General features: G+C 34.3%; 1 protein-coding gene across 1 annotated transcript; it reads right to left on the reverse strand.

Annotated features, from left to right (window-relative positions):
• On the reverse strand, window positions 1-25,225 carry LOC146452571 (L-threonine 3-dehydrogenase, mitochondrial-like). The gene is made up of 6 exons (XM_085097548.1): window positions 24,988-25,225; window positions 24,574-24,616; window positions 23,690-23,760; window positions 23,157-23,479; window positions 22,546-22,903; window positions 1-1,627 (listed from the first exon to the last, which is right to left on the reverse strand). Exons 1-6 carry the CDS (start codon window positions 25,103-25,105, stop codon window positions 1,482-1,484), a joined length of 1,059 nt encoding a protein of 352 aa, XP_084953674.1. The 5' UTR covers window positions 25,106-25,225; the 3' UTR covers window positions 1-1,481.
• Window positions 25,226-26,549: the final 1,324 nt, after the last annotated feature.

Genomic DNA, 26,549 nt, shown 5'->3' on the forward strand with positions numbered 1-26,549 from the left:
TACAAACTAACTTCATTTATTTTTGTGGTTAACAATGGTATTAACGATATGCCAATGGTGACGATAACTTTAATTCATAAACACCCTTGTGGAAGTACAAACATCTTTTCCAAGATAAACGTATTATTCTGGAGTCCCTTATAAATAACAATGTGTTATAACTGAACACCTATTTTGTTCACACCAAACTGGAAAATTTAACAACCTAGGTTTTTAAAACCAACATAAATATATTAACTGTACTGGAATAAAACCCTGTTCAAGAGACCGTGGTAGGTGCATGGTCTGTTAACAAATGCCACACTGACAAACTTTCACTCAAATTTCACAGGTTACAAAGTGACTATATTTAATAACTGTTATAGCATCTTATAGTCTTGTTTTTTTTTTCTCAAAGCTGGTTGATTGAATCTTGAATAAAATAATGGATGTATATTTATTGAAACATTTAACATCACATAAGTTGTAGTCAATAGGGGTGGTATTGTAGGTATAGAAGTTTATGGGGTTGGTATATATATATATAAAAAAAAAACTCTGAAGTCTTGACTTGGAAAGTCTGCCATCTCAAAAAGTCTTAACTTGTACCATTTAATGTGTTGTTCCAGAAGATATCCACACCCTTCCTGTGGAAAGGGATTTTGGCTTGGACTACCCCCTCCACCCCTCTGGAAATTCTAAATTATTTGGCTGCATAATTAATTGCTTATAAACACTTTTAGCAGTAAGTAGCTAATATATTTCTACAGTGGCGAAATTAAAATAAATTCATGGTAAAAGAAAATTGCATTCACATTACTACTTTATAAATCAAAAGAATTGAAAGAGTTTTAAAATGTTAGATGTTTAGATATTGTTATATTATTCAAATGAATCTCAAGCTGATTGAGAAATTGTGCCGATATATTAAGACAAATTTGTTCACGTACATTAGTAAATGCAACACGACGGACTTAACACTTATTTTAGAGATACTGTAACTAAATACTGTCTGGTGAACAGAATGTATATACTTAAAAAAACTGTTCAAATTCTGAGTCTGGATAGAATCCTCTTCAGTTAAGTGTGGTGTACAACTTATTGAGCTGGGCCCAGTTGTTTAATGAAAGCCAATTAATGCCAATAATCCACGATTAAAAGTTAACCGATATCTTCATCTTGCTTGTTGAAGATGTCTATAAAAGCTAATTTCAAGTGGTTTTAGAAGTCAAAGACAAAATTGAAGATGAAAAAATCTTTTGGAAAATTTTTATCGATTATAGTAAATATTAAATTGGAATCAAACTTCACACTAACCCTGGGTTAGCTTAATTGTGCTTTGAACAACTGGGCCCAATACTTTAATTTCCCGCAACACTGTTTTAGTTCCATTTTTGAGTCTGCTTTTACTTCCTGGTGGAACGTAAGGAACTTGATAATCTTACTTTTAATTGCCACTCTTGAAGGAATCAATATTTGTTACTGCAAATAAACTGGCTTCATTAATTCACATTTGCAGCAGTGAATTTGGCTGTTGGTGCCAGTGCCTCGAGCATGGCTAATGTCATAGCATTGAGATCATACTCATGTGCCCATTCCCAGTCCTTGCGTGCATTACTGTCCTCCAGGACCTGGGGCCAACTGTCAGCTGAAAGAAAATCAGTCAAGGGTCAGTACATCATGTAAGAGTAGTTAGATATTTGGGTGTATGAGCCCACTTTCAAAATATTCGCAAAATTCATACCTGATTCAACAATGACTCCTGCAACGGAGACGTCAAAAACGTAAATCCTCGGTTTTTCAAAACTCCTGCAACGGAGACGCTAAATTTTTATCCTCGGTTTCTCAAAAACCTAAAAACGTAAATCCTCGGTTTTTCAAAACTCCTGCAACGGAGACGCTAAATTTTTATCCTCGGTTTCTCAAAAACCTAAAAACATAAATCCTCGGTTTTTCAAAACTCCTGCAACGGAGACGCTAAATTTAGGTTTTTCATAAATGACACCAACTCACAAACAATCATCGATTAAATCCAACCAACTCATCAATCGCTGATTTGAATGATGAAGAAAAAAACCGATTATAACCGGTTTCGAAAAATTATGTAATCTAATTTATATGAACAACCAATTTGATCACAATGATAAAACATATTTTATTCATCCAACATTTGAAAATTACGGAGCCTCAGTTGATGGTTATATAATCAATCGAAAAAGATTAGAACCTAGAAAAGGATATTTGTCTGAGAATGGCTATTATATAATTTCTCCGGGACGTAACAATACATGCCCCGCTCATCGATTCGTCTATGAGGCCGTAAATCAGACACATATTTCTCCTGGATTGCAAATAAATCACATTGATTCCAATCGCCAGAACAATTCAATTGTAAATTTGCAATTGGTTACAGCCTCTGAAAATATGAAACACATGCACAAAGCCAGAAAAGAATTTTTGAACAGTTCATACTCTGAAGAAGAATTGCAAACAGTCAATAGATTAATGGAATTTCCACCAATGGAAGACAATGATTGTGAGTTTACACGCACAGAAAATAAAATAATCAATAAGATGTTTTACAGAATGTGTAACGATTTGGATGACATTAATTTTCCACTTTACAATGATTAATCATCAATGAATTCAAGGGTTGTTTGGCTATGTTTTGAATTCAACAATGAATCTTATACTTTGAAAATAAAATTTGGCAACATTTCCAAAACCAAAACTACTTAAGAACATGGTGATAGATACTATTGTACAGAAAATGAGTGGAACAAAAAAATCAGACAACGAATATGTGGATTTTCCTGCCAGTGAAAATTCATCAACGCAAATTCCAGCAACAAATACTCTTATTCATGATGGAAAAACATATTTTATTCATCCAATATACAACAATTATGGATGTTCAAAAGATGGTTATGTAATTAATCGCAAGAGATTGATTCCAAGAAAAGGTGACTTACATTTAACTGGGTATTTTCGTACAACTGTTTACAATCAAAATGGAAAAAAAACATTTCAAGCCCATCGAATCGTATATGAAGCTGTTAATCAACAAATAATTCCAGAAGATTATCAAATTCATCATATTAATTGTGACAAACAAGACAATTCGATTGAAAATTTGGCGCTTGTGACTAGACAACAAAACATGATATACAAAGGAAATGAATGCAAAGGAATGAAATACAAATCAACACAAAATGTTTCAATTAAATGTGGAAAATTTTATTATCATCCAGTTTATACAAACTTTGGAGCCAATAAATACGGCCAAATATATAATAAAAAAACCAAGAGATGTTCAATTGGAAATTTACTTCCATCTGGATATAGACAGATTCGGTTATCACAAATTGGATTACCTGAAAAACACTTTTATGTACATCGATTTGTTTATGAAATATTCAATGGTCCAATTCCTGATAAAATGCAAATAAATCACATTAATTCAAATAAACAAGATAATTGTATTGATAATCTTGAATTAATGACTCGATCAGAAAATGTCAAACATGCTTTTGCAGCCAAGAAATACAAAACAAAGATTGAAATTGAAACTGAAAAACCAATTAAATCAATTAAAATGGACATTGAATTGGAGAAATCAGACGACGAGTTTACAGAAGATGAGAAGGCATTAATTGATAAAAAATATAATGCCATGATGAATAAAATCAATAATGGTAACTTCCCATACAAAAAACATTTGCAAGAACATTTACCAAACATTGAATTTTGGTAAATATTGTGTAAACATTTCCTGAGTATGCTCAAATGAGTGTATTCAGGGCATGTCCCACAATAAAGTAACACGAAAATGGATCCGTCCAGGTGGTCCACAAACTGCTAATCCTGGAATGACTGGTCAATTGGGTGGCCAGACATAAAGCAAAACCCCAAACGCACCTTTTGAAAACAATATGACATATATATATAATATGGATAAAAATAATCTATCCAAATTAACGAAAAATCAATTAATTGAATTATTAATCGCTAAACAAAAACCGGTTCCAATGCCGAGAACCAAGAAAGTGAAACCAATACCCTATCCACGAAAATCTGTCAAACAAATGGTAAAAGAGTACGAGAATACAATCATCAAGCCGCCAATGCAATTTAGAGATGGACCTCAACCTATGCCGAGAAACAACATAATTCCACCTCCGATTCAATTTGCTGATAAACCCAAAGCAGCACCAAGGACTAAGAAAATGGCTCCAGTTCCAACACAAAGAACTCAAATCACAGAAGTTGCAAGAGCATTCAAGGGATATACAAAATCTTATGAAGTTGGAATTAAAAATGAAACAGATCCTTTGATTCAAATGAGTTCAACCAGATTAGCTATCGCTCATTTTATGAAACAATTATTAACTCAAATGAAAGGAATTAAATTTATTGAAACTTTGACAATTTATTTTGAACAACAAAAAGGAAACCAAACTGTCTCCAGAATTGGATATTTTAATAGTAAACCAAAAACAATAACTAATGCCAATGATTTTCAAGAATCTTTGGATGTTAATGTTGAACAAATTATGAATGATATTCACAAATGGATTAGTGAAGGTTCAGCTTGGATAATTAAATCAATCAATGGACATTACATTAATATTATCAAATATCAGCCTCTTACTGGAAGTTCTTACATTAAACTTCCAACTGAATTACAAAATAGTAAACATGGATTAATCAATCTACAGAATAAAGACAATGAATGCTTTCGTTGGTGTCACGTTAGACATTTGAATCCACGAGAAAATAATCCACAACGAATCAAAAAAACTGACAAAGCATTTGTCAAAAAATTGGATTATCAAGGAATTGAATTCCCTGTTTCAGTCAAACATTATAACAAAGTTGAAACACAAAACAATATTAACATCAACGTATTCGGTTATGAAAACAAACAAACTTATCCAATTTATGTATCCAAAGAAAAGTTTGAGAATGTGATGAATCTATTGCTAATCTCAGAAGATGAAAATAAACATTACTGTCTTATCAAAGATTTTAATCGATTTATGCACCACAAAACCAAATCACATCAAAGAAAACATTTTTGTATGCATTGTTTGCAATGTTTTTCATCAGAACGAGTTTTAACCAAGCATCAGGAAGTATGTATTGAAATCAATGGTGAACAATCAATCAAAATGCCCGAAGTTGGTTCCAAAATAAAATTCAAAAATTTTAATAAACAAATGCAAGCGCCATTCGTGATTTATGCTGATTTTGAAGCAATCACTGAACCAATTCATGGTTGTAATCAATCTAACCAACAATCTTTTACTGAAGCTTATCAAAAACACACTGATTGCGGTTATGGTTACAAAGTTGTATGCTGCTATGATGACAAATATTCAAAACCAATAAAATATTATCGTGGAGAAAAAGCTGTTTACAAATTTATGCAAGCAATGCTTGATGAAGTCAAATATTGCAGACAAACTATTAAATACAAATTCAATAAACCATTAGTTATGTCTCCAGAAGATGAATCCAATTTTCGGAAAGCAACATCTTGCCACATTTGTTGCAAACAATTCACAAAAAATGATAGACGTGTTAGAGACCATTGCCATATTACTGGAAAATTCCGTGGCTCAGCCCATAATCAATGTAACAGGGATTTTACAATAACTAACAAAATCCCTGTAATATTTCATAATTTGAAAGGATATGATAGTCATTTTATAATGCAAGAAATTGGTAAAATTATTGAGACCAATACTTATGTGGATAGAAAAGGTGAAACCAGACAACACAAAATTAATGTAATCCCAAATAACATGGAGAAATACATGGCCTTCATGTTGGGTTATAATTTAGTATTTATCGACAGTCTTCAGTTTATGAATCAATCATTGGCAAATCTTGTAAAGAATCTACCAGAAGATGCCTTCAAATATACCAGTGAAGTTTTCAAAGGTCGTAAATTACAATTAATGAAACAAAAAGGAGTTTATCCGTATGATTATATGAGTAATTTTGATAAATTCAATGATACTCAATTACCAACCAAAGATGAATTTTACAGTCAAATGAATAATACACATATTACTGATGAAGAATACAGTCATGCACAAAATGTTTGGAATACATTTCAATTTAAAACCATGGGCGAATACCATGATTTATATCTCAAATCTGATGTATTATTGCTGGCTGATGTTTTTGAAAATTTCAGGAAAACATGTTTGGAATACTATAGATTGGATCCTTGTCATTATTTCACATCTCCAGGATTGAGTTGGGATGCAATGTTGAAAATGACTGAAGTCAAACTTGAATTAATCACGGATATTGATATGTATCAATTTGTTGAAAAGGGCATGCGTGGAGGAATCAGTTACATAGCCAATAGATACGGCAAAGCTAACAACAAATACATGCAAAATTGGAATCCAAATGAACCCAGTAAACATATCATGTATTTGGATGCAAACAATCTATATGGATGGGCTATGTCACAACATCTTCCAACTGGGAATTTCAAATGGTTGAATAAACAGCAAATAAAGAACATTAATTGGAAAACGATTCCCAAAGATAATAAGACTGGATATTTATTGGAAGTTGATTTGGAATATCCTCATGAATTACATGACCTGCATAATGATTATCCATGTGGCGCTGAACAAATCAAAGTGGCACCAAATATGCTGTCAGAATATTGCCAAAGAATTGCAGAAAAATTTGGAATAACAAGTGGACAAGTCAAAAAACTGATTCCAACATTGGCAAACAAATCAAAATATGTATTACATTATCGTAATCTGCAATTGTATCGTGAATTGGGTTTGAAATTGACTAAAATATACCGTGTATTATCCTTTAATCAAAGTCCTTGGTTGAAGACATACATTGATTTCAATACACATCAAAGAACTAATGCAAAGAATGCTTTTGAGAAAGATTTTTTCAAACTGATGAACAATAGTGTCTTCGGTAAAACAATGGAGAATATCAGAAAACGGGAAGACATTAAACTGGTGACTAATGAGAAACAATTATTGAAAATGACTTCCAAACCAACATTCATCAATAGCAAAATCTTTAATGAAAACTTGGTTGCAGTCCATAAAATAAAGGAATCGTTGACACTTAACAGACCAGCCTATGTTGGTATGTGTATCCTTGATTTGAGCAAAACATTGATGTACGATTTCCATTACAATTTCGTTAAAAACAAATATGGTAACAAAGCTAAGTTACTGTTTACGGATACAGACAGTTTGACATATGAAATTGAAAAAGAAGATGTGTATCAAGATTTTTGGAATAAAAAAGAAATGTTTGATAACTCGGATTATCCATCAAATCATCAATTTTATGACTCCACAAATAAAAAAGTTATTGGAAAATTCAAAGATGAAGCCGCTGGTGTACCCATTACTGAATTTGTGGGATTGAGATCCAAAATGTATTCATATATCAAAGATAACAACAATGGTGGAAAAACAGCCAAAGGAATCAAAAAGAATGTCATCAAAAATGATATTCAACATTTTGATTACAAAGATGTGTTGTTCAATGAGAAACAATTATTTCACCAAATGAAAACAATCAGAAGTAACCATCATGAACTTGGTAGTTACACCATCAACAAGACATCGTTGTCATGTTTTGATGATAAACGATATTTGTATCCTGATGGAATACACTCATTGGCCTATGGTCATTATGCTATCCAATGATAGTATCAACTTGTGATCAAAACATTGCAACAAAAACTTGTGACAAAACTTGGTTTTTATTTGTTTTTTGATAAATATTTGATTTGAACACTTTGACTCATCTTTTGTGATGAGATATTTAATTTTAATGTTTTTGGAGAAAATTTGGTTTCAATATCTTTACAATTATTTGGTTTGTTTTTTGTCAAATATTTGATTTCGAGACTTTGTATCATCTTTTGTGGTTTCAATATTTTCGAAAACATTTTTGTGTAATTATATTATATACTATATTTATACAAAAATGAAATCCAAAATATTGAAAAAACCAAAAGATGTTTCCAAGCAGGTGGAATCATCTCTGTGCCAATTCCTGCATTGCAAAGATGAATGTGAATTTTGTGGATATCATGATGAATCCAAAGTTGAAACACAACCATCAATGCCTGATTGTTGTGGATCACAGAATTTGAAAAACATGGAATGTCAATTAACGTGTGTTGCTTGTGGACAGGTTGTTGGTGAAGAATACAAAACAGAATACATCAATTTTCATGTCAATTTGTTCAAAATATACAAGAAAACAGTGTATAATAGAAAATACCATTTGTCGCATACATTAGATAAAATTATTTTGAAAAACAAAGTTGAAATCAGTTGTTCAACCAATTTCAAAATTCATAAAATATTCGTTGAAATAAACAAAATACTGCCACAAATCAATGGTAAAAGAAAGAGAATAATCAGTTTGAAATATCTTTTGCATAGAATATTGCAATTGATGAAAATTGATTCTTCCCAAATTGAGTTGACAAAATCCAAAAAAACAATGAAATTATACAATGTTTATTGGGATAAAATTATGGACATTATTGGACCTGAAATAATACGTATAATCAATCAAACATAAGTGAATATCTGATATTTTTTATCATATTTGTTACCCCATTTATCGACAATCGGCGAATTATCCAAAATGAAATCATCATTTTGAGTAAGCTTGTTTGTCAAATCATCTCTATCAAAATGTCCATTTCTCATTATTTCCTTTATTTCATTTAATAAATGTCCGTAACTTTGAAAAGCATATTGGCATTGATAAAGTTTGATTTCAACTTTTTTATGCTTCATATAAGCTTGAATTATGACAGACACCGATGATATTGCCAATAATGAAGCTCCACTGGTTGCAACCGATGATGCAATACCACCAGTTGCAAATACAATGGATGAAATATTACCAGCAAACTCCCATTTTTTGAATCTTTTGTATGCACTTTTGTACATCCACATCTTTTTGTGATATGACATGTAATAAGCTTTCAATTCATCAATTTCTTCTTTTGATAATTGATTTGAAATATGATTGAAATCAATTATTAATCTCTTCTTTTGCATATATTATATGGTTATCTTATTTTTGATGCAATAATAGAGACCAGTTATTTGGCCCAAAAACATGCATTTTTTCATCCAAGGATATGTTTTTGTTGCAGAAATTGTATACATATAACCTTTACCCTTTCCATATCTGTTGTAAAATTGACCATAAGCATCATGCAATATTCCATGAGACCTGATATATGGATGCCAACCAAATAATCGATGGAGAATAGCTGTTAACCATCCATCTCCAGGCCCAATTAATCCGATTCCATCATGAATTAACTCTTTGTAAACTTCATCAGGTAAACCTGTGTTGTAATGTTTTTCATACAAATATGTGAATATTACGATACTTTTTATCATGCATTCCTGTCTGGGTAATATTGGAAGACTCAATTTACGGTGAAAATCTATCATCGATGTTCGAATGTGTTCTTGCAATTCTGACAATTCTTTCATTATACAATTTGATTACAATATTTTTATAAAATAAAGTAACGGAGTCCACGACCTAGTGGTTATTGTCAGGTAATTGTATCCTAATATATTCAACAAAATACTTCATTGTCCAATCAGATGGATGATTGTTGAAGTAGCAATAATAGTTTTCAAATGACACATCAAAGAAGAATTCCAATTGATCAAATGATGATGACACCAAACCGGATTTAGAATGATGATATCTGTCATTTCTCCTGATATATGTGTTTGTCACAATAATCTCTTGCAATGTATTGATTCCTTTAATGTCATCTTTACTCAATAATTTTATCCATTTGTAATTTGTTTTTGGTATTGTACCACTTTTTCTTCCTATTCTCATTGCAACTTGATTGTTGAGAAACGTTACAGCTTCCTGAGCTTGTTGAGCTTTAAACTGAGCCAGAGCTTGTTGTATTTGTGTTTCAATATATGGTTTGATGATGTCTTCATTGTTGTTAATTAATTGTTGGAGTGAAATTGCATGATTTGAATTAACTCCATCTTTGATAACTAAATGTCTGTTTTCTGTATCCAAATGACCATCATCATTCACATGGATAGATTCTCTGTGTTTGTATCCATCTTCTAAGTTGTCATAAGTTACTGTGTATTCTATTTTATCTCCATTTTCATCAAGAATATGGTTTCCATTTTCATCTTCAACGTATGGCATTATATTAATAGTGTTGATAAATAAATTTCAAAAGTTCCTGTGACTTCTCTGTTTATAATTGGAGAAGTAAACCCTGGACGTCTTTTAAAAATCCCCATTTGAATTATCATGGGTTTGATTGTTGTATTTGTAGTTACAAAATTTCTCCCAATTTTCATATTAAATTGTATTAAATGGGAAAATAAAGTTTTACTGTTAGCAATGGCGATAAAAGAAACTTGGTAATGATTTTTTGTATTAATTACAATATTTTTTATTTTAACCGGCCCTAATGTTCCAAATTGGTAACCATGTACATTTTCAAAAACTCCATTTTTTATGTTGCCGTTAACAACACTTGAAGTTTCAATATTTGACAACCAACTTTTATTGACAGCATGATATCTTTCAAAAAAATCAGAGTATAATACTTTCAATTCAAAAGTTCCATTAACAGCAGTTCCTGCTCCAATATTATCCAATATTGACATAGAATCAATACTGACAAATTTTCTTGATTTGGGCAAATCAAATGTATTGCTTCCACTTATTATGTTTCCAATTCTGTGGTATGTGTCAGTGTTGGTTGTTTCACCTTGTTTTTTCCCATTTATCAAAATTTGTGCATTTGCAACTTGTTGATTGCTTTGGAAAACAACGGAGTATAGATTGAAAAAGTTATTTCCATCAGCAGCGATTTGAAAATTATTTGTTGGATTTGTTCTTTGGAAAACACCACTGGCAATAGTTCCAGTGTATTTCGTTTTGAATAAGTTGTTAAAATAACCCAAATTCATTGCTTCAGAATCATATATCGGATTTATTAAACCAGAAATAATCTTATTATTCATATCCATATTGACTTTCATCTCCATATCTCCATTTTTATATTCAAACATGACATTGTCCAAGCCATCATACACTCCTGGATAAACGCTATCTGACCAATCTTTGACACCGTAAACAACCAGATGACATTGTACTGGAGTCGCTGTAGCTGTTCCATGCATCGTCAAATAGATGTAATTTGGAGTTTGTTTGCTGTTGTTATTGAATTGAACCAATAGCTTGCTATAAGCAGTGAAATCACGCTGTACAGCTTTGTGGATGTATGCTTCAGAAGCAGTACATGATAATTGAATATTAGTCATTTCTGGTGGGTAGAATTCAAACACAATTGTGTATGTTCCAATAGCAAGAGTATAAATATTGAAACCTATCCTTGATCTGTAATCATTACTTCCACTGTCTTTAATCAATGTGATATCATAAGCTTTTTTATTCTGATGTGGGGATTGATTGAAAGCAGCTATTCCATACACTGTGATATTATATTCTGAACTGCTTTCATCAGTATCTGTAAGATATTTGAATTCATTTGTTTTATGGCTGCTGACAAGATGACTTTGCTCCAATTTGCCATCAAAATATTTTTTGGTAGTAGCATCATTATCATCAGTTGGTTGAGCCATATCTTTGATTTGTTTATTATTCATATCAAGGTTTCCAGTCATTGCAACACTTCCATCTTTTTTCAAATATACACTCAAATCACTTCCAACAGATGGTATTTTAGCTATTTCTGTATCAACATATGCTTTAGTGGAAGCATCATTGGGATTGGAAGGATTTCCAAGAACGATTATTTTATGACCTCTCATATCTAATTCACCACCAAGAGCATTCGGTGTTAACCTGTTGAGAAAGTTATGATCAACGTAGTGTTTATTAACAGCATCGTTATCATCAGTTGGTTGAGCCATATCTTTGATTTTATGATTGTCCATATCGAGGTCACTATTGGAGACTTTTTGTAAATATTTAGTATCACAGAAACCTAAATTAACAACATCATATGTATTTTGTATATTGGCTCCAAGATTAGTAATTTGTTGATTACCCATATCCAGATTTCCAGTCATTTCAACAGTGCCATCTTTTTTCAAATATGTAGACAAATCAGGTGATGGTATTTTTTTAATCTCATCATCGACATATTTTTTATTCGCCGCTTGATCGTTATTATCGGGTTTTAAAACACTAATATCAAAAAATGTTTTCCGTCCAGTAATATGTTGTTCTGTTGATGTAACCATTATTTCACTTTTAGCTCGTCCACCATGGCCATCAAAGTTTTTCAAATCTGGTATATTAAGATGAATGTTTTCATAAGACTGATGCTCAGTCAATAATCGAACATCATTGGAGCTGCCAGCACCGTCTGGCGTGTCTTGTAGATAAATACTATTGGTATGAACACTTCCACTGTTGCTGTAAATTACTGCTTTATTAGCTCGCACATCACCAGGAGCATTATCCAACAATTGTATTTGGCTCTTTGTGACAACATCATTGGGATCAGCTCCTTGTTTAACATTAACAAGTTTTTTGTTTTGTATATCATAATTTCCATTTGGGGTTAATTTAAACCCTATTCCTTGAGGCCCAGCGGCTCCTTGAAGAGGAACCGTTGTGAAAGAAGACGATGAACTATGTTCGTTGAATATTCCCATTTATATCATTTGGTTATATTGTTCCATAAAAATTCCTGTTAATTCTCTTCATGGGCTTATCAACATATAGAAATGAAAATGGCTCTTTGGTTGCTTTAATGTATTTATCCTTTTCGACACCCAACTCACGGGATATCAGACCTCTTTCATTGCTGCTAGGAAAGTCATAGACACAGAAATGAGAGCAATTGAGTCGAATATCTTTTGGTGTTTTGTAGAACGATTGGCTCAGATAAATAACAGAGCAGTTCTTGTGTCTGCCACGAATAAAATAATCAATCAATGGTTTCTGGTTTTTTTCACAAATAAAGTCATCAAATATTACTATCTTCTGGGCATCTTCATCCTTCAATTCCTCTACTGGAATTATATCATCATTGCTACAAACAAGGACATTATACCCGACACTATTTGATATATCAGTCAATGTTTGTAGCATATCCTTGTATTTTTGTTGCTCCAAATTTTTGGCATATAAATGTATTCTATCATAATACAAAAGTGGTTTCATCAGCATATGGTACAATAAATTTGTCTTTCCAGATCCTGAATTACCACATATTAACATCCGAAACGTGTCACTTGGCATGTAACCATACAATCTTTTGAAATTAGTGTTTTTATCATGTCTATCATAATTTGGGATTTCCATGTATATCAATACATTATATAAGTTAATAATATAATGGATCTACAAAGATTAAAACAATTATCTGAAGCCAAGATTAAGGCTGGAACAATAACCAAACAAGTTAGAGATACATTGAAGGAGTACAAGCATGATAAACAAGATTTACAACAAGGTTTATCAGAAACTTTCAAACCAATTATTAAAGCTCAAGAGGAAACAAAACAAACAATTGATGAAAAACAAGACAAACTGATTGAACAGTTGGAGAAAAACCAAAAAGCGTTGACTTCAGGTTTGGAAGACATTGCTATGTTAACTTATCAACCAGAAACACAATCACCAGAAGCAAAGCTACCAATTGGCTATAAACCATTAATGATGTCACCTGATGTTGAATCAAATTTGGATGCTGGTTTTGATATTGATGAAATCCAAAAATTGATGCAATACGATCTTGCACCTCCGAGTTCTGTTCTCCAAGCTTCTATGCAAGGAGATATTGACATCAAGGATTACGATGCTAATATTGGCAAAATGTTGAAAAAACTTGGAACAAAGAAGGGTCCTTTATCCAAGGGCCAAGGAAAGACCAAGAATAAAGACAAAATTGATAAAATAGATGAAGATATAAAATTATTGCAAAAATACAAAGGGCGCATTAAAATAATCCCAGAAGGAATGAAAACCATCAAAAAAGGTTCTGGTTATACGCAACCAAAGAGAAATGCATACAAAATATCATCTTCTGGGAAATATGGTGGACTGATGATTGATATTCCAAAATTAATGGGACAACTCAGACTTGTGGCAACAAAAGATAAACGCAAAGTTATGGACAAAAAGGTTGATTTCGATACAATCGATTTATTGACCAAGAGATTTAATTCAAAGAAAAAATACAGTGATATTGCCAAAATGGTATTTGATGAATTGAACCAACTCAGTGAGATTCCAATCCATAAATCCAGCAAAAAATTCAAGAAATTGGGCTCTGGTGTTGTTTATTTCAATGATGCTAATGATTTGATTGACAGAATGGAATTGCTTGGTGGATCCATTTTGGCTGGCAATAATGGAGTCAAAGAGGAATTTTCACAAATAGCCCATAAATTGAATCAACTTGGCTTGATAAACAACAAACAACTCATTGATTTATTGCAACAATATATAATTAGCTAGGTCGCGTAATCAGTTACATAATTAATTATATAACTGAAGTATATATATGCAAGAAAGGGCGATACATATTTCATCTGTTAACCGTCAAAAAATAGGTCGAAGTCGGCCTGAAGACTTTATTATCAAATTTGATCCACCATTGAAGCTTGACACAACAATGAGACATGAGCTAGCTGTTGATCGAGTTTCAATGACATACTCGTGGCATAATGTCAATGCAGGATACAACAATAATACAATAAAATACAGCCCAGATAATGGTACAAAATGGAAAACAATCACATTTGTTGATGGAATGTATTCATATGATGATCTTGATGATTATATCACTCAATCAATAATTCAAAATGGAGATAAACCATCTTCCAGCAAGGGCATCAATCTATATTTTGTGCTTTCATCATATAGAGTTGTCATTGAGCTGGACAACCAATGGAAGCTTGATATTAGAAACTCTAATTTTGGAGCACTTATTGGATTTGAACCAAAGTTAATTAACCAAACTGAACATGGGACAAAATTGCCAAATATTACCAATGATATTGACGTTTTGGACATTAATTGTGATATAATAACTGATAGCCTCAGTGATGGACGATTCACAAATACACTGATAATGATACCCACTGACAATTTAACAAGGAGTTATCCATTTACTTTTGAGCCAAAAAGAGCATTATTCAGTCCAGTTTCCAAGTCAATTATTTCAGAAATGGGGATAACAGTGACTGACGCTTTGGGTCGACCAATTGACTTGAATGGCATTGACTGGTTCATGAGCTTGATTCTCAGGTCTAGTTTAATATAATATATCAATATATGGTACGACAAAGTGAATTTAAGCCACGTTTTGACCCAGAAGTGGGTCGTTATGCGATGAAACATATCCATGGTGAAGGAATTATGGATGTTTTCAGATCAGTTGGATCAAAACTTTTCGGAAAAACAGCAAAAGAATTAGCTAAGAAAGGAGCCAAAACTGCAGCTGAAAAAGCAGTCACCAAAACTGGTGAGTTTGCTGGTAATAAAGCAGGTGATAAAATAATTCAATTATTGAGCAAAAAACAACCTTCCAAAACAAAATCAGTGACAATGAGCCAACCAAAAATGGAGCAGCCACTGACTGATTTTCAAATAGCTGAGAGAGTAAATCAGATGATATCCGGTGGAAAACTCAAAAGAAGGAGAAAATGAAAATAATGTAACATATCTGTATAAATGAAATCATTCAGAAATCCAAAATACATTGAGAGATATGAAGATGTCTTCTTCCAATTGGAGACACCATTGAATACTGGTAATCCAGGAAATAATAGGTCACAAAAGAAAGATGGTTATCGTTTCGTAGTCGATAACACAGGAGAAGTTACTCCATTTGATTGGTATAATGCAAGAATATCGGTTGGTTTTAAAGTCCAAACAATGCAAAATGCAAATATAGCAGCTGAAGACCATAATGGTATTGTTAATGGTTCACACAGTCTTATACATGATTTCGATGTAAGATTGAATGGTAAAATGGTATATGATTGTAATGATGCCAATCATTGTGTAAATATTAAAAATCTATTGGAATATAGTCCAGGATATGCTCAATCGACAGCAACAAATGAGTTTTTCTATCTGGATACAAACCGACACGCTGAAGAACGATTGGCTGAAGATAACTACAATAAAGGATTTGCTGCAAGAAAAGCACTTTTGGGTCTATCAGTTGTTGTCAATACAGAAATACCATTGAATCGATACTCATTCTTTGAAGCATTGATGGATGAGTTATTACCATCAACAAGATTGGAATTAAATTTGCAGATTGAATCTGATACTATTCTAATATGGCAAGCTGGGGCTGATTGTCGTGTAATTATTACCAGAATGGAGCTTATTGTGCCACGAATCACTTTCAATTCAGAAGGACAATCACTGTATATGAGTCAGTTTTTGAAGCCACATAAATGGGTTTATTTGCGAGAAAATATTGAGAGAAGTAATTCTTCAACACAAAGAAGTGGTAATTTTCAGATAACAAGTGGGATTTCAAAGCCAAGGCATGTATTTGTTTTCATTATCAATGATGCAAATCTTGCTGCACAAACAGTAAATCCATTTTTGTACAATACATTTAGTGTATCAACAGATCCCAGAACATTGCTAAATTGTCATTTATCTGTGGCTAATGGCAATGAATATCCTGATGTACATTACACTCCAGAGGCTGATTTGACTCGAGTTTACAGAGATATTCTCAAATATGTGCATGCAAATAATGAATACAGTCAGGGGACTTTATTGAATGTCAACAATTTCAAAACACTATTTCCATTCTTGTATTTCGATTTAACAAAACAAAAAATGGATATCAAAGATGGTACCACAAAGCTGACATTCCACTATGAATTATCTGGCACAACTGCAACTGCATATTCAGTTTATGCATTGACATTATACGAGCAAGACGCTGAGCTCATTCAAAAAGATGGCAAACTATTGTTTCGATAAATGGAATAAATTTTTAATGTAACGTTAGTTATATAAAAGATATGACAACTTATCATTCACATGGAGTAACACTATCAATTGGGCAAAAAGATAGACTAGCAAAAGCATTAAAAAACAATTCAGCAATAACAATAAGATTATCAAATTCTGAATTAACTGGACCGGATCAGCTGATGTTAACCAAAACACAAATAAATAGGTTGAAAAAGGCAATGCAAAACAAAACTGGAGCAGATATTAAAATAAGCAAAACACAGATACGAAAAGCTGTACAACAAGGAGGCAGTCTTTGGTCATCATTATTCAAAATTGGCACAAAATTACTACCAATGGCAGCAAAAGCAGTTGGACCATTAGCTACTGGAGCACTTTCTGGGCTTGCAAATGTGGGTGTCAATAAAATATTTGGTAGAGGACAAGTTGGTGGTTTCCTCATTCCTCAAAATAAAATTGATCAATTAATAAAATACAAAGATTGGCTCACTGAAGCACAAAAGAAGCAAATTGTCAATGCAATACATACTGGTGGACAGATTGTAATTAAACCAACTAAGGCACAATCAGGAGGTTTTTTGGGTACTTGACTGGCTTCAATTGGCATTCCAATGGTTTTGAATGCATTAATGGGTAAAGGCTTGCAGGTGGATAGAAGTAGATCCAGAAGATCGGTCCCAGTTTTTGTTCCAAACACAACCAAAAAAGATGGTGGTTTGGTCCAACCAGTTAATTATAGACCCCCTCCATTTTTCGGTACATGGGATCAGTATGGTAAAGGGAAAAAAAAAACCAAAAAAGGAAAAGGTCTGTTGTTAGGCAAAAACAGTCCATTCAAGGGGATTCCATTAATCGGAGACATTCTGTGAAATTCATAAATAAACCACTCAGTAACTTTGAACTCATTGATTGGGTCAAAAAACTCAAAATAAAACACTTCAGAGGCATTTACAGCAGAGATAATCTACCACAAAAGATGAAAAAAGATGAAGTTGGTATCATTAACCTGGATTCACAGATTGGACCAGGTACACATTGGGTTGCGTATCGAAACGGAGACAAATATGTAGAATATTTTGATAGTTTTGGGTTAATTATGCCAAAAGAAATTATGCAATTCATGTCAACAAGTGGTAAACGATTAATGTATTCAGGTGATGAAATCCAGGAAAGAGATTCAGTATTATGTGGCTATTGGTGTTTGTATTATTTATTTGAGAGACAAAAGGGTACAAGTATATTGAAAACAATCCACAATGCACATTTTGACATGAACAATCAAAGTGTCAATCATAATTTTATAATCCAATATTTTAAAAAATTATCTAATTAATTTGTATAATGGTTGATATAAGATATTGTGAAGAGTGTGATGAGTACACAGAATTTTCAGGAAAATTATGTTTATGGTGTACATTGGTAACAGATTCTGAGTCAGACTCTGATGATAATTAATCTAATATAGTGATATAAAATGGTCAAATCATATTGTGTTAAACAAAAGAAAGAAACTGAATGTGTTCAGCCTTCAGGTTACAAGCAAGCCAAAAATGGTCGGCTTATGTTCTTCTGTACCTGTGCTGAATGTGGTATAACTAAAACCAAATTTGTTAAAAAACAGGGAAACTAAATAGCCCCTCTGAAGGGGGGGGCATAATGGATACTTTAGCATCAACTGGTGCTGATATGTTAATTCAACATGCATTACCATGGATGGGAAAAAAAGCAGTTGAAATGGGTCGATATTATGGGTCTGAAGCACTTAGAAACCCTAAATTGCAAAAAAAAGCTATTGATTATGCTATCTCTAAAGCAACACCTTTTGTTCAAAAGACTGGATCAGAGATGTTTGATAAATTATCAACCAAAGTAAGACCAAAAAGAAGGTACAAAACTGACCGAAAAGAACTTGATGGTGGTAATTTAGATACAATTTTAGAACAATTTGGCACACCAGGTAAGGTTGCATCGAAGTCGATGGATGTTGTTGGAACATTAATTCCATCAACAAAGGAAGTCTTTGATAGATACAAATCTGGAGCCATTGCCAAAAGTGCATTTAGCACAGATACTGGCATATTGTCGAGTCAATTTTGGTCTGGCAAGGCTGGGAAAAATACATTAGAAAAATACAAAAATTATCCATGTGAAAGCATGGTAAAAATTGGAAGCAAATTTCACAACACACCGAAATGCTTAAGTTATGATGCAATTGGTTGGCACCCACCAAATTGGGATGAATATGAAAAGGGAATCAAAGGACGACCCAAAAGCGGTGGCTCAATTGATATACACAAAATGATTGGTAAGCTCCCAAAACCCAAAGCTGGGTGGGTATTACCTGGTCATAAATACACTGGTCCATACAATGATTTGGAAAATCAAGTCAAATATAACCCCAAAACAGGGCAAATATTGGAAATATACGATAAACCAACAGGCAAAACAGATGCAATAGCCATGCAACATGATGTTGATTATTCAGTCTGCAAAGATGACAAAAAATGTAAATTGAAAGCTGACAAAAAGATGGTAAAGTCATTGGATGCTGTTCCATATTCCGAACGACAATGGGGACATTGGTTGGCAAGAAATGCAATAAATACAAAACAGAAACTGGGTCTTGGGGTTCCAAAAAACGTCAAAAGCCGTCGGGTAAAGAGGAAAACTGGCAAGAAAAATTAGCTAATGAGCTGCATAAACCCATACGGCGTAACTTTACTCGGCGGCGTGTTATTGTAAATAATATTGATGAAATATGGGCTGCTGACCTTGTTGAAATGCAACAATTCAGTAAATGGAATAAAGGTAATAGGTATCTTCTCACGACTATAGATGTTTTTAGTAAATACGGCTGGATTGTTCCATTAAAAGATAAAAAAGGTGAGACCATAACGAAAGCATTTCAAAGCATATTCAAAGAGGGTCGAAAACCAAAGTATCTGTGGACTGATAAAGGCTCAGAGTTCTACAACAAACATTTCAAAGACTTGCTCAATAAACATAACATTACACTGTATTCGACTGAAAATGAAGAGAAGTCATCAGTTGTTGAGCGATGGAACCGAACGATTAAAAATAAAATGTGGAAACGATTCACTGCTCAAGGCAATACAATGTATCTGGATATTTTGCCTAAAATATTGAAGCAGTATAATAACACTAAACACAGTTCAATAAAAATGACACCGACAGAAGCATCTAAGAAAAAGAATGTAGGAACTGTTTACTTCAATCTATTTGGCAATTTGAAGCAATTATCATCTTTGCCAAAATTTAAAGTCGGTGAAAAGGTTAGAATATCAAAGTATAAAAGAAAGTTGTTTGATCGAGGTTATACAGAAAACTGGTCAGAAGAGGTCTTCATTATCGATAAAATACAATACACGAATCCGATCACATATAAACTGAAAGATCTCAATAATGAAGAAATTAAAGGAAGTTTTTATGAACCAGAATTATTGAAAGCTAATCAGGAGATATTCAGAATCGATAAAGTTATCAGGAGAGATTACAAGAAGAAACAAGCTTTGGTAAAGTGGAAAGGATACAGTGATGAATTCAATTCTTGGATCCCAATCAAGGATTTAGTCGATTTGTAAAAATAAATAAGCTCTCACGAATATTCGATAGCGAGTCGATTCAATAAAAAAATCTATTGTTGTGTGCAAGATAAATGATATTCTTACCTCAAAAAGCGTCTACAAACATCAGAACGATGAAAGTGGAGAAATAAATGTTCAAAAATCCCAAAACAGGAGCCATAAACATGACTTCGCAAAATGGCAACAAAATGGCCGACACGTGTGTTAACAAACTAGTGTCCAGTCCGCTTTGGGTTGTGTGCATGAAAGCGCATGCGTGTTAATCCAAATCAAGCAATATTACGCAATATACAGAAAAATAGCACCACAAGTGTAAAAATTTCAGAACTGAGTGTAATATATAGGTAATCGGGCCATTGTTATATTAGTTCACAAACTCTGGTGAAGCTTTAGGGTGGTGTCAGCTGGCCCCTGACTGAAACCTGTTTAACGGCTTGTGCAGATGGTGAATTACTGAGTAGTGTGGGATGTCTTCCAGTAGACGGTACCTCCAGGGTGAGCCCGCTCAGGCCCTACTGGTTTACAGCGGGGTGCTCAGAGTTCGTCCCAGGACTCAACCTCGGTCCCAGAGGTAAACTGGGAAAGGGACAGCCGCCTTGTCAGCGGCGGGAAAAAGACCTGGCTGGGGCCAGGCAAGTAAACAGCCAACCGAGCACCCCACGTTCAGGGTTTTGTCCATTTTCGTGACAAGTCACACAACGTCACGCGTGACAGTAACGGCATCCAGTCACACAACAACCATAATGATTATTTTTTTCTCCAAATTGGTGTTCAAAAATATTGTATTCATCATTCAAATCAGCGATTGATGAGTTGGTTGGATTTAATCGATGATTGTTTGTGAGTTGGTGTCATTTATGAAAAACCTAAATTTAGCGTCTCCGTTGCAGGAGTTTTGAAAAACCGAGGATTTATGTTTTTAGGTTTTTGAGAAACCGAGGATAAAAATTTAGCGTCTCCGTTGCAGGAGTTTTGAAAAACCGAGGATTTACGTTTTTAGGTTTTTGAGAAACCGAGGATAAAAATTTAGCGTCTCCGTTGCAGGAGTTTTGAAAAACCGAGGATTTACGTTTTTGACGTCTCCGTTGCAGGAGTCATTGTTGAATCAGGTATGAATTTTGCGAATATTTTGAAAGTGGGCTCATACACCCAAATATCTAACTACTTGTAAGCTTAAGTATAATGTCCCACGACATAACCATGTGTAAGGTACTACATGAAGTACTGTCCCAGTCAAGCCATGTAGTATGCGTGGTAAACTGTCAAGCAACAGCCCAACAAGGGGGGTGGGGTGGGGGGGGGGGAAGTGTGCAAGGAGTCTGCTTTATAATTTGTATAGGAATCCAATTCCTGAAAGGGCAACTGGCTTCAGTACTTGTATATGTCTTGAATGACATGAAGTACATGGGTCAAAAATATTAAATCACCATTTTTGGTCTGAAAATGGGTGTGGTTTGGTTCAGCCAGCATAATGATCAGGATTTCAGAGAACATACACACTGTAGGGGAGGAACACACCCTTACACCCCCACAGAAACTTTCCAAGAGTACTTACCCCCAGGGGTAGATAAGTGATCATTAATTTCATGACAAAATCAATTTAAATGGAGTTAGATGTACATGTAGGCTCTAAGTAGAGACCAGCACAATATTAAGTTCTGGTTAATTAATACCATTGAATGAAGTCAAAAGACGAGATGACAGTTCAGTGCAGGGATTCTCCCATTCCCTCCCCCACTAAAAACATCTACTTTTGAGATCTTCAAAAGTCATCAAGAAAACAGGGGTCTGTGGTAGGAGTTTTCAGGATACAAGCCACACCTGAATGAATGGGAGATACTGGTCAAGCTATAGAGGGTTACGTGAGGAGGCTAGCATCAGCATGGCTTGAACTATCAATAGTTGACTTTTGGTCATTCAAGTGACCTACCTATAGCCTGTCTTTCATCTGGCTCATATTCCATTTTCAATGTGGGAATGAACTTCCGCAATGTATCTGCCAGTTCCTCGGGTGTGAAGCTGATTGCACTGATATTATAAGTGCGCATTTTCAGCTTCTCTGCAGGTGCTTCCAACAACTCAACTGTTGCTCGCAGACAATCAGGAAGATATATCATCGGCATCCTTGTATCTTTTCGCAGATAGCATTTGTATTCCCCTGTTCTTAGTGCCTCATGGAATATATGGACAGCATAGTCTGTTGTACCACCCCCTGGGGCTGTATCTGCTGAGATGACTCCTGGGAATCTTGCCGAGCGGAAATCCAAACCAAACTTGTGATGGTAATACTGTGCAGGAAGAATAAATTGGTCATTTGAGCAAAGAGTAGGTTTTTTTAAAAATTATATTTAACTTTTTTTTATACCCCCAAATAATGATATAAAGAAATTCAATGACAAATTCATATCCAGGGATACCTCATCCCCCCCAAAAGGTCATATTCACCTCCCAAATCTCCTGTCCATTATGAAGTTTTCTTTTCGACCTGACTTTTCAGTTTGAAAGGTTTAAAAACAAGAGAAAATATTAAGTATTGCTCACCTCTCCCAGCAGTTCCATGTGTACTTTGGCCACACCATAGATTGTTTTCGGTCTCTGGATTGTGATATCAGGAGTGGGATTCGATGGTGTTTCAGGACCAAATGCTCCAATAGTACTTGGGCAAAACAGCCTCAAATTATTTCTACGACAAAGTTCAAAGATGTTTTGGACACCTTCAACATTCACTTGCAAAGCTTGCGACACGTTCTGTTCTCCCACAGCACTTAGAATGGCACTGAAATGTACCAACCAATCAATGCGCTCGTTGACAACGATGGACTGCAGGTTTTTGAAGTCAAGAATATCAGCATACAAATATGGCCCTGAATGGAAACATCACATTACATTATAAAGATATAGTATTTCATCATAGCTATTAAGAAATTTTACCATAGGAAACACAGAAACATATTTCTTGTGAGGATACATGAATTACGGAAGTTGTCACTACCATCACACCCATGAAAGCTCATGGATAGGTAATAAAAATTATACAGTAACAGAGCAACCATAAATGAGAGAAGGAATCTTACCGCTCTCCAAAACGTCCCAGGATGGCTTTGCAATGTCCGACATAATGACATTCTCTCTCCCATATTTTTCTCTAAATGGTGATAGCAAAAATATATGCAGAAAAAAAATCATATTAATTTTGTATACGCAGTCATGACAAGATGATTTCTCCTTACCAGATAGCCTGCGAGGTGGTGGGATTTAGGGCGAAAAGAAAATTCGCAGGCTACTTACCACATCAATACGTCGTCGGACAGACAGTTACGTAATCGGAGTCATTTATGATATTAAAACCAAAATTAACGCACAAGTGTGCTAATCAGTCAGAAAAATATAATATTTGATGCTTGTAAAAAAAATATACTCAAAAGTTGAATTTGTTATTTGGTCGACCTTTCTTTTCGATTTATCTCGAGAAAAAACAAGGAGTGGAATAAAGACGCGCGTTATGTCCGTCGCCAAGCATTCGACCGTCGCTGATGCACTTGTTCTTTCAAATTCGAATTCATTTGTATACCACTTTTCAATCACTGGCTTTCATTTGAATGTCTACTGTTATGTCGTTAGTTTAGCGGGGATAGCTGATCAAACAAACTCCAATTTTCTTGCAAATATTTTCAATATTTCTGTGGACTATCGACTGAATTGAATAACATTTCATGAATATTTATGCATATTTATAATATTATTATGAAACCTTATATCGATCACCCCATGTTGTTGGTTGTCGTATTGAAAGGGGACTCTTGTGGACTGGAATTAGAGCTACTATTTTGAACTTATGTCCGATATTAACGTTTGAATAAAATAACGTGATTCAGTCGTAAAATAACTCGGGAAATCAACCCGCGTCTGAAAACGTGTTAACGTGAAGACATACATGAGAGATCACATTACAACTCACCTCAAAATTTTGGCAAGCCCGCGTCCAAGCTGTCCTAAGCTTCCTGGAAGCAAAAAGACGTAAAAAATTACGCTTAAGTCCTTTTCTCTTAATAAACAAACGCCTTCTATGCATTTAATTTTCCGTTCAATTGAGAGCGTGCTCTACTATACTGACCGTCTCAGATATTAGTTACGAGGTCGAGTCACTGAAATGTAAACGAATTTGCGAAGCGTGTGGACACTTCCTTTCTACATATTTCATGTCAACAAGCGATATATTTGCAACAAGAATACCTCCATTTACAGGAAAATAACTTAAGGAAATAATAAAAGGATAAAGGAGTACAACAGACTGAACAGACGTTGAAAACGAAGCGAAATCATTTGGATGACGAAGCACAACAGTACAGTAGTATTTCAAAACGAAACTTACCAGTTATCAAAATTCGCGGCGATTCTCTCTTTACGGTCGTGTAAAAGGAGCGGCTTCTTCCAACTAAATTTTCCGTCGCACAGACAAAATAACCCGGTTTGAAGATTCTCGCAAACATTCTGGTTACTGTTCAAGCTTTAGGTGGACACGATCTTGATATTTACCCCTCTGAAATTGAATTGACCTCATGAATTATGTCCGGCTTTTATATACGTGCGTTTTGTTGTTCACGCGAGACGGCAATAGGTGTATGGCGGGTGTGCTAGGGGGTGTGATCACTGCATTAGCCAATCAGCTGTCAGAATGAACTAATTTGCATCGAAATTGCACTGCACGTGCTCTTGCATCTGTTGCGTCAGAAAAGGTATGTTTTTAATCAAACGGAAATCGAATGGCGAACAGACTTTTAGAATGTGTGGTAACACAAGGAAATAATTTGGGTTTCGGAAAACATAAAGCCAACTGCATAAAAAGTACAAGGCAAGTTTCACGACTCGTCCACTGTGCCCGCAGTCACGTCTCGTTTCAAGATAATTGCAAGTCCGGAAGTTTTCATTTTGATTCACATCATGAGCCTCATAGCAAATACATTAATCTGTTAATTTAAGATCCCGAATCATCCAGATTTTATTCGAGGTCGAGTTATGCTTCGACTTACAATTGGACGCTTTATGTAGAAAAATGTGCGTACACTGAGAAATAATTGCCCGATCTTCCATCCCGAAATGCAATCCACCGCTGAGCACCCTTCAACTATCCTGTCAGTTTTGTTACGATCGAAACAGTGAACATACCATTCAACGATCAAGTACCCATTGTCTGGAAACATGTCGTTTGTCGCAATCGTCACGTGCACACGATGTAGACTTATGGTTTCATAACTGAGACTATATATAAGCCAATTTTGTAACATTTTGACATGGATCTGTCTGGCAGACATTTCAGCGTTTCACTTGGCTTACTACCACTAGCACACCCTGAGTGCCAGAGGCTTTTCTTCCGCGAGTTCTGGTCGAATTCTCTTACTGTCATCATCATCATCATCATCATCATCATCATCATCATCATCATCATCATCATCATCATCATCATCATCCATCATCATCATCATCATCATCGTCGTCGTCGTCATCATCATTGATGAAAAAAAATCTGTGAACGAATTTCACCATACGATGCGCTCGTTTCTACACTGTCCAGTTCACGAAGAGTCTCCAATTAATTGCCCCATTTTCTAGAGTGCTCAGTTAATTTACTATTTGACTGTGCAATCATTTTTCCAGTTCATAGATATAATCAGTTTTGTTTTTGAAGGTTGGTTTCAAAGTGTTGTTTCTGTAATAATAAATGTACTGCTTAGTGATTATAATATGATTCAATAAGAGAAGATCAATCATTTGTTTTTCAAAGACCAGACATCTTATCAACATCGGAAAGTGAGTGAAAGAATTTTGACGTTCTTGTCATGTAATTAATTGAGATCTGCGGTCCAGAGCTCCTTGATAATAACTGGGCAAGATATGAAGAGATGTTCGAGCAGATTCGGTCCATTGTGCCAAGAA

Source organism: Pavona decussata, unplaced genomic scaffold, assembly GCF_977016875.1.
Source record: "Pavona decussata unplaced genomic scaffold, jaPavDecu1.1 SCAFFOLD_366, whole genome shotgun sequence".
Classification (NCBI taxonomy): Eukaryota; Metazoa; Cnidaria; class Anthozoa; order Scleractinia; family Agariciidae; genus Pavona; species Pavona decussata.

Coding starts and splice junctions, on each gene's coding strand:
- LOC146452571 (XM_085097548.1), bottom strand. CDS start 25,105: ATGTTTGCGAGAATCTTCAAACCGGGTTATTTTGTCTGTGCGACGGAA. Junction 22,904..23,156: donor ACATGGAACTGCTGGGAGAG/GTGAGCAATACT, acceptor CTTCCTGCACAG/TATTACCATCACAAGTTTGG. Junction 1,628..22,545: donor AGATGAAAGACAGGCTATAG/GTAGGTCACTTG, acceptor ATTTTCTTTCAG/CTGACAGTTGGCCCCAGGTC.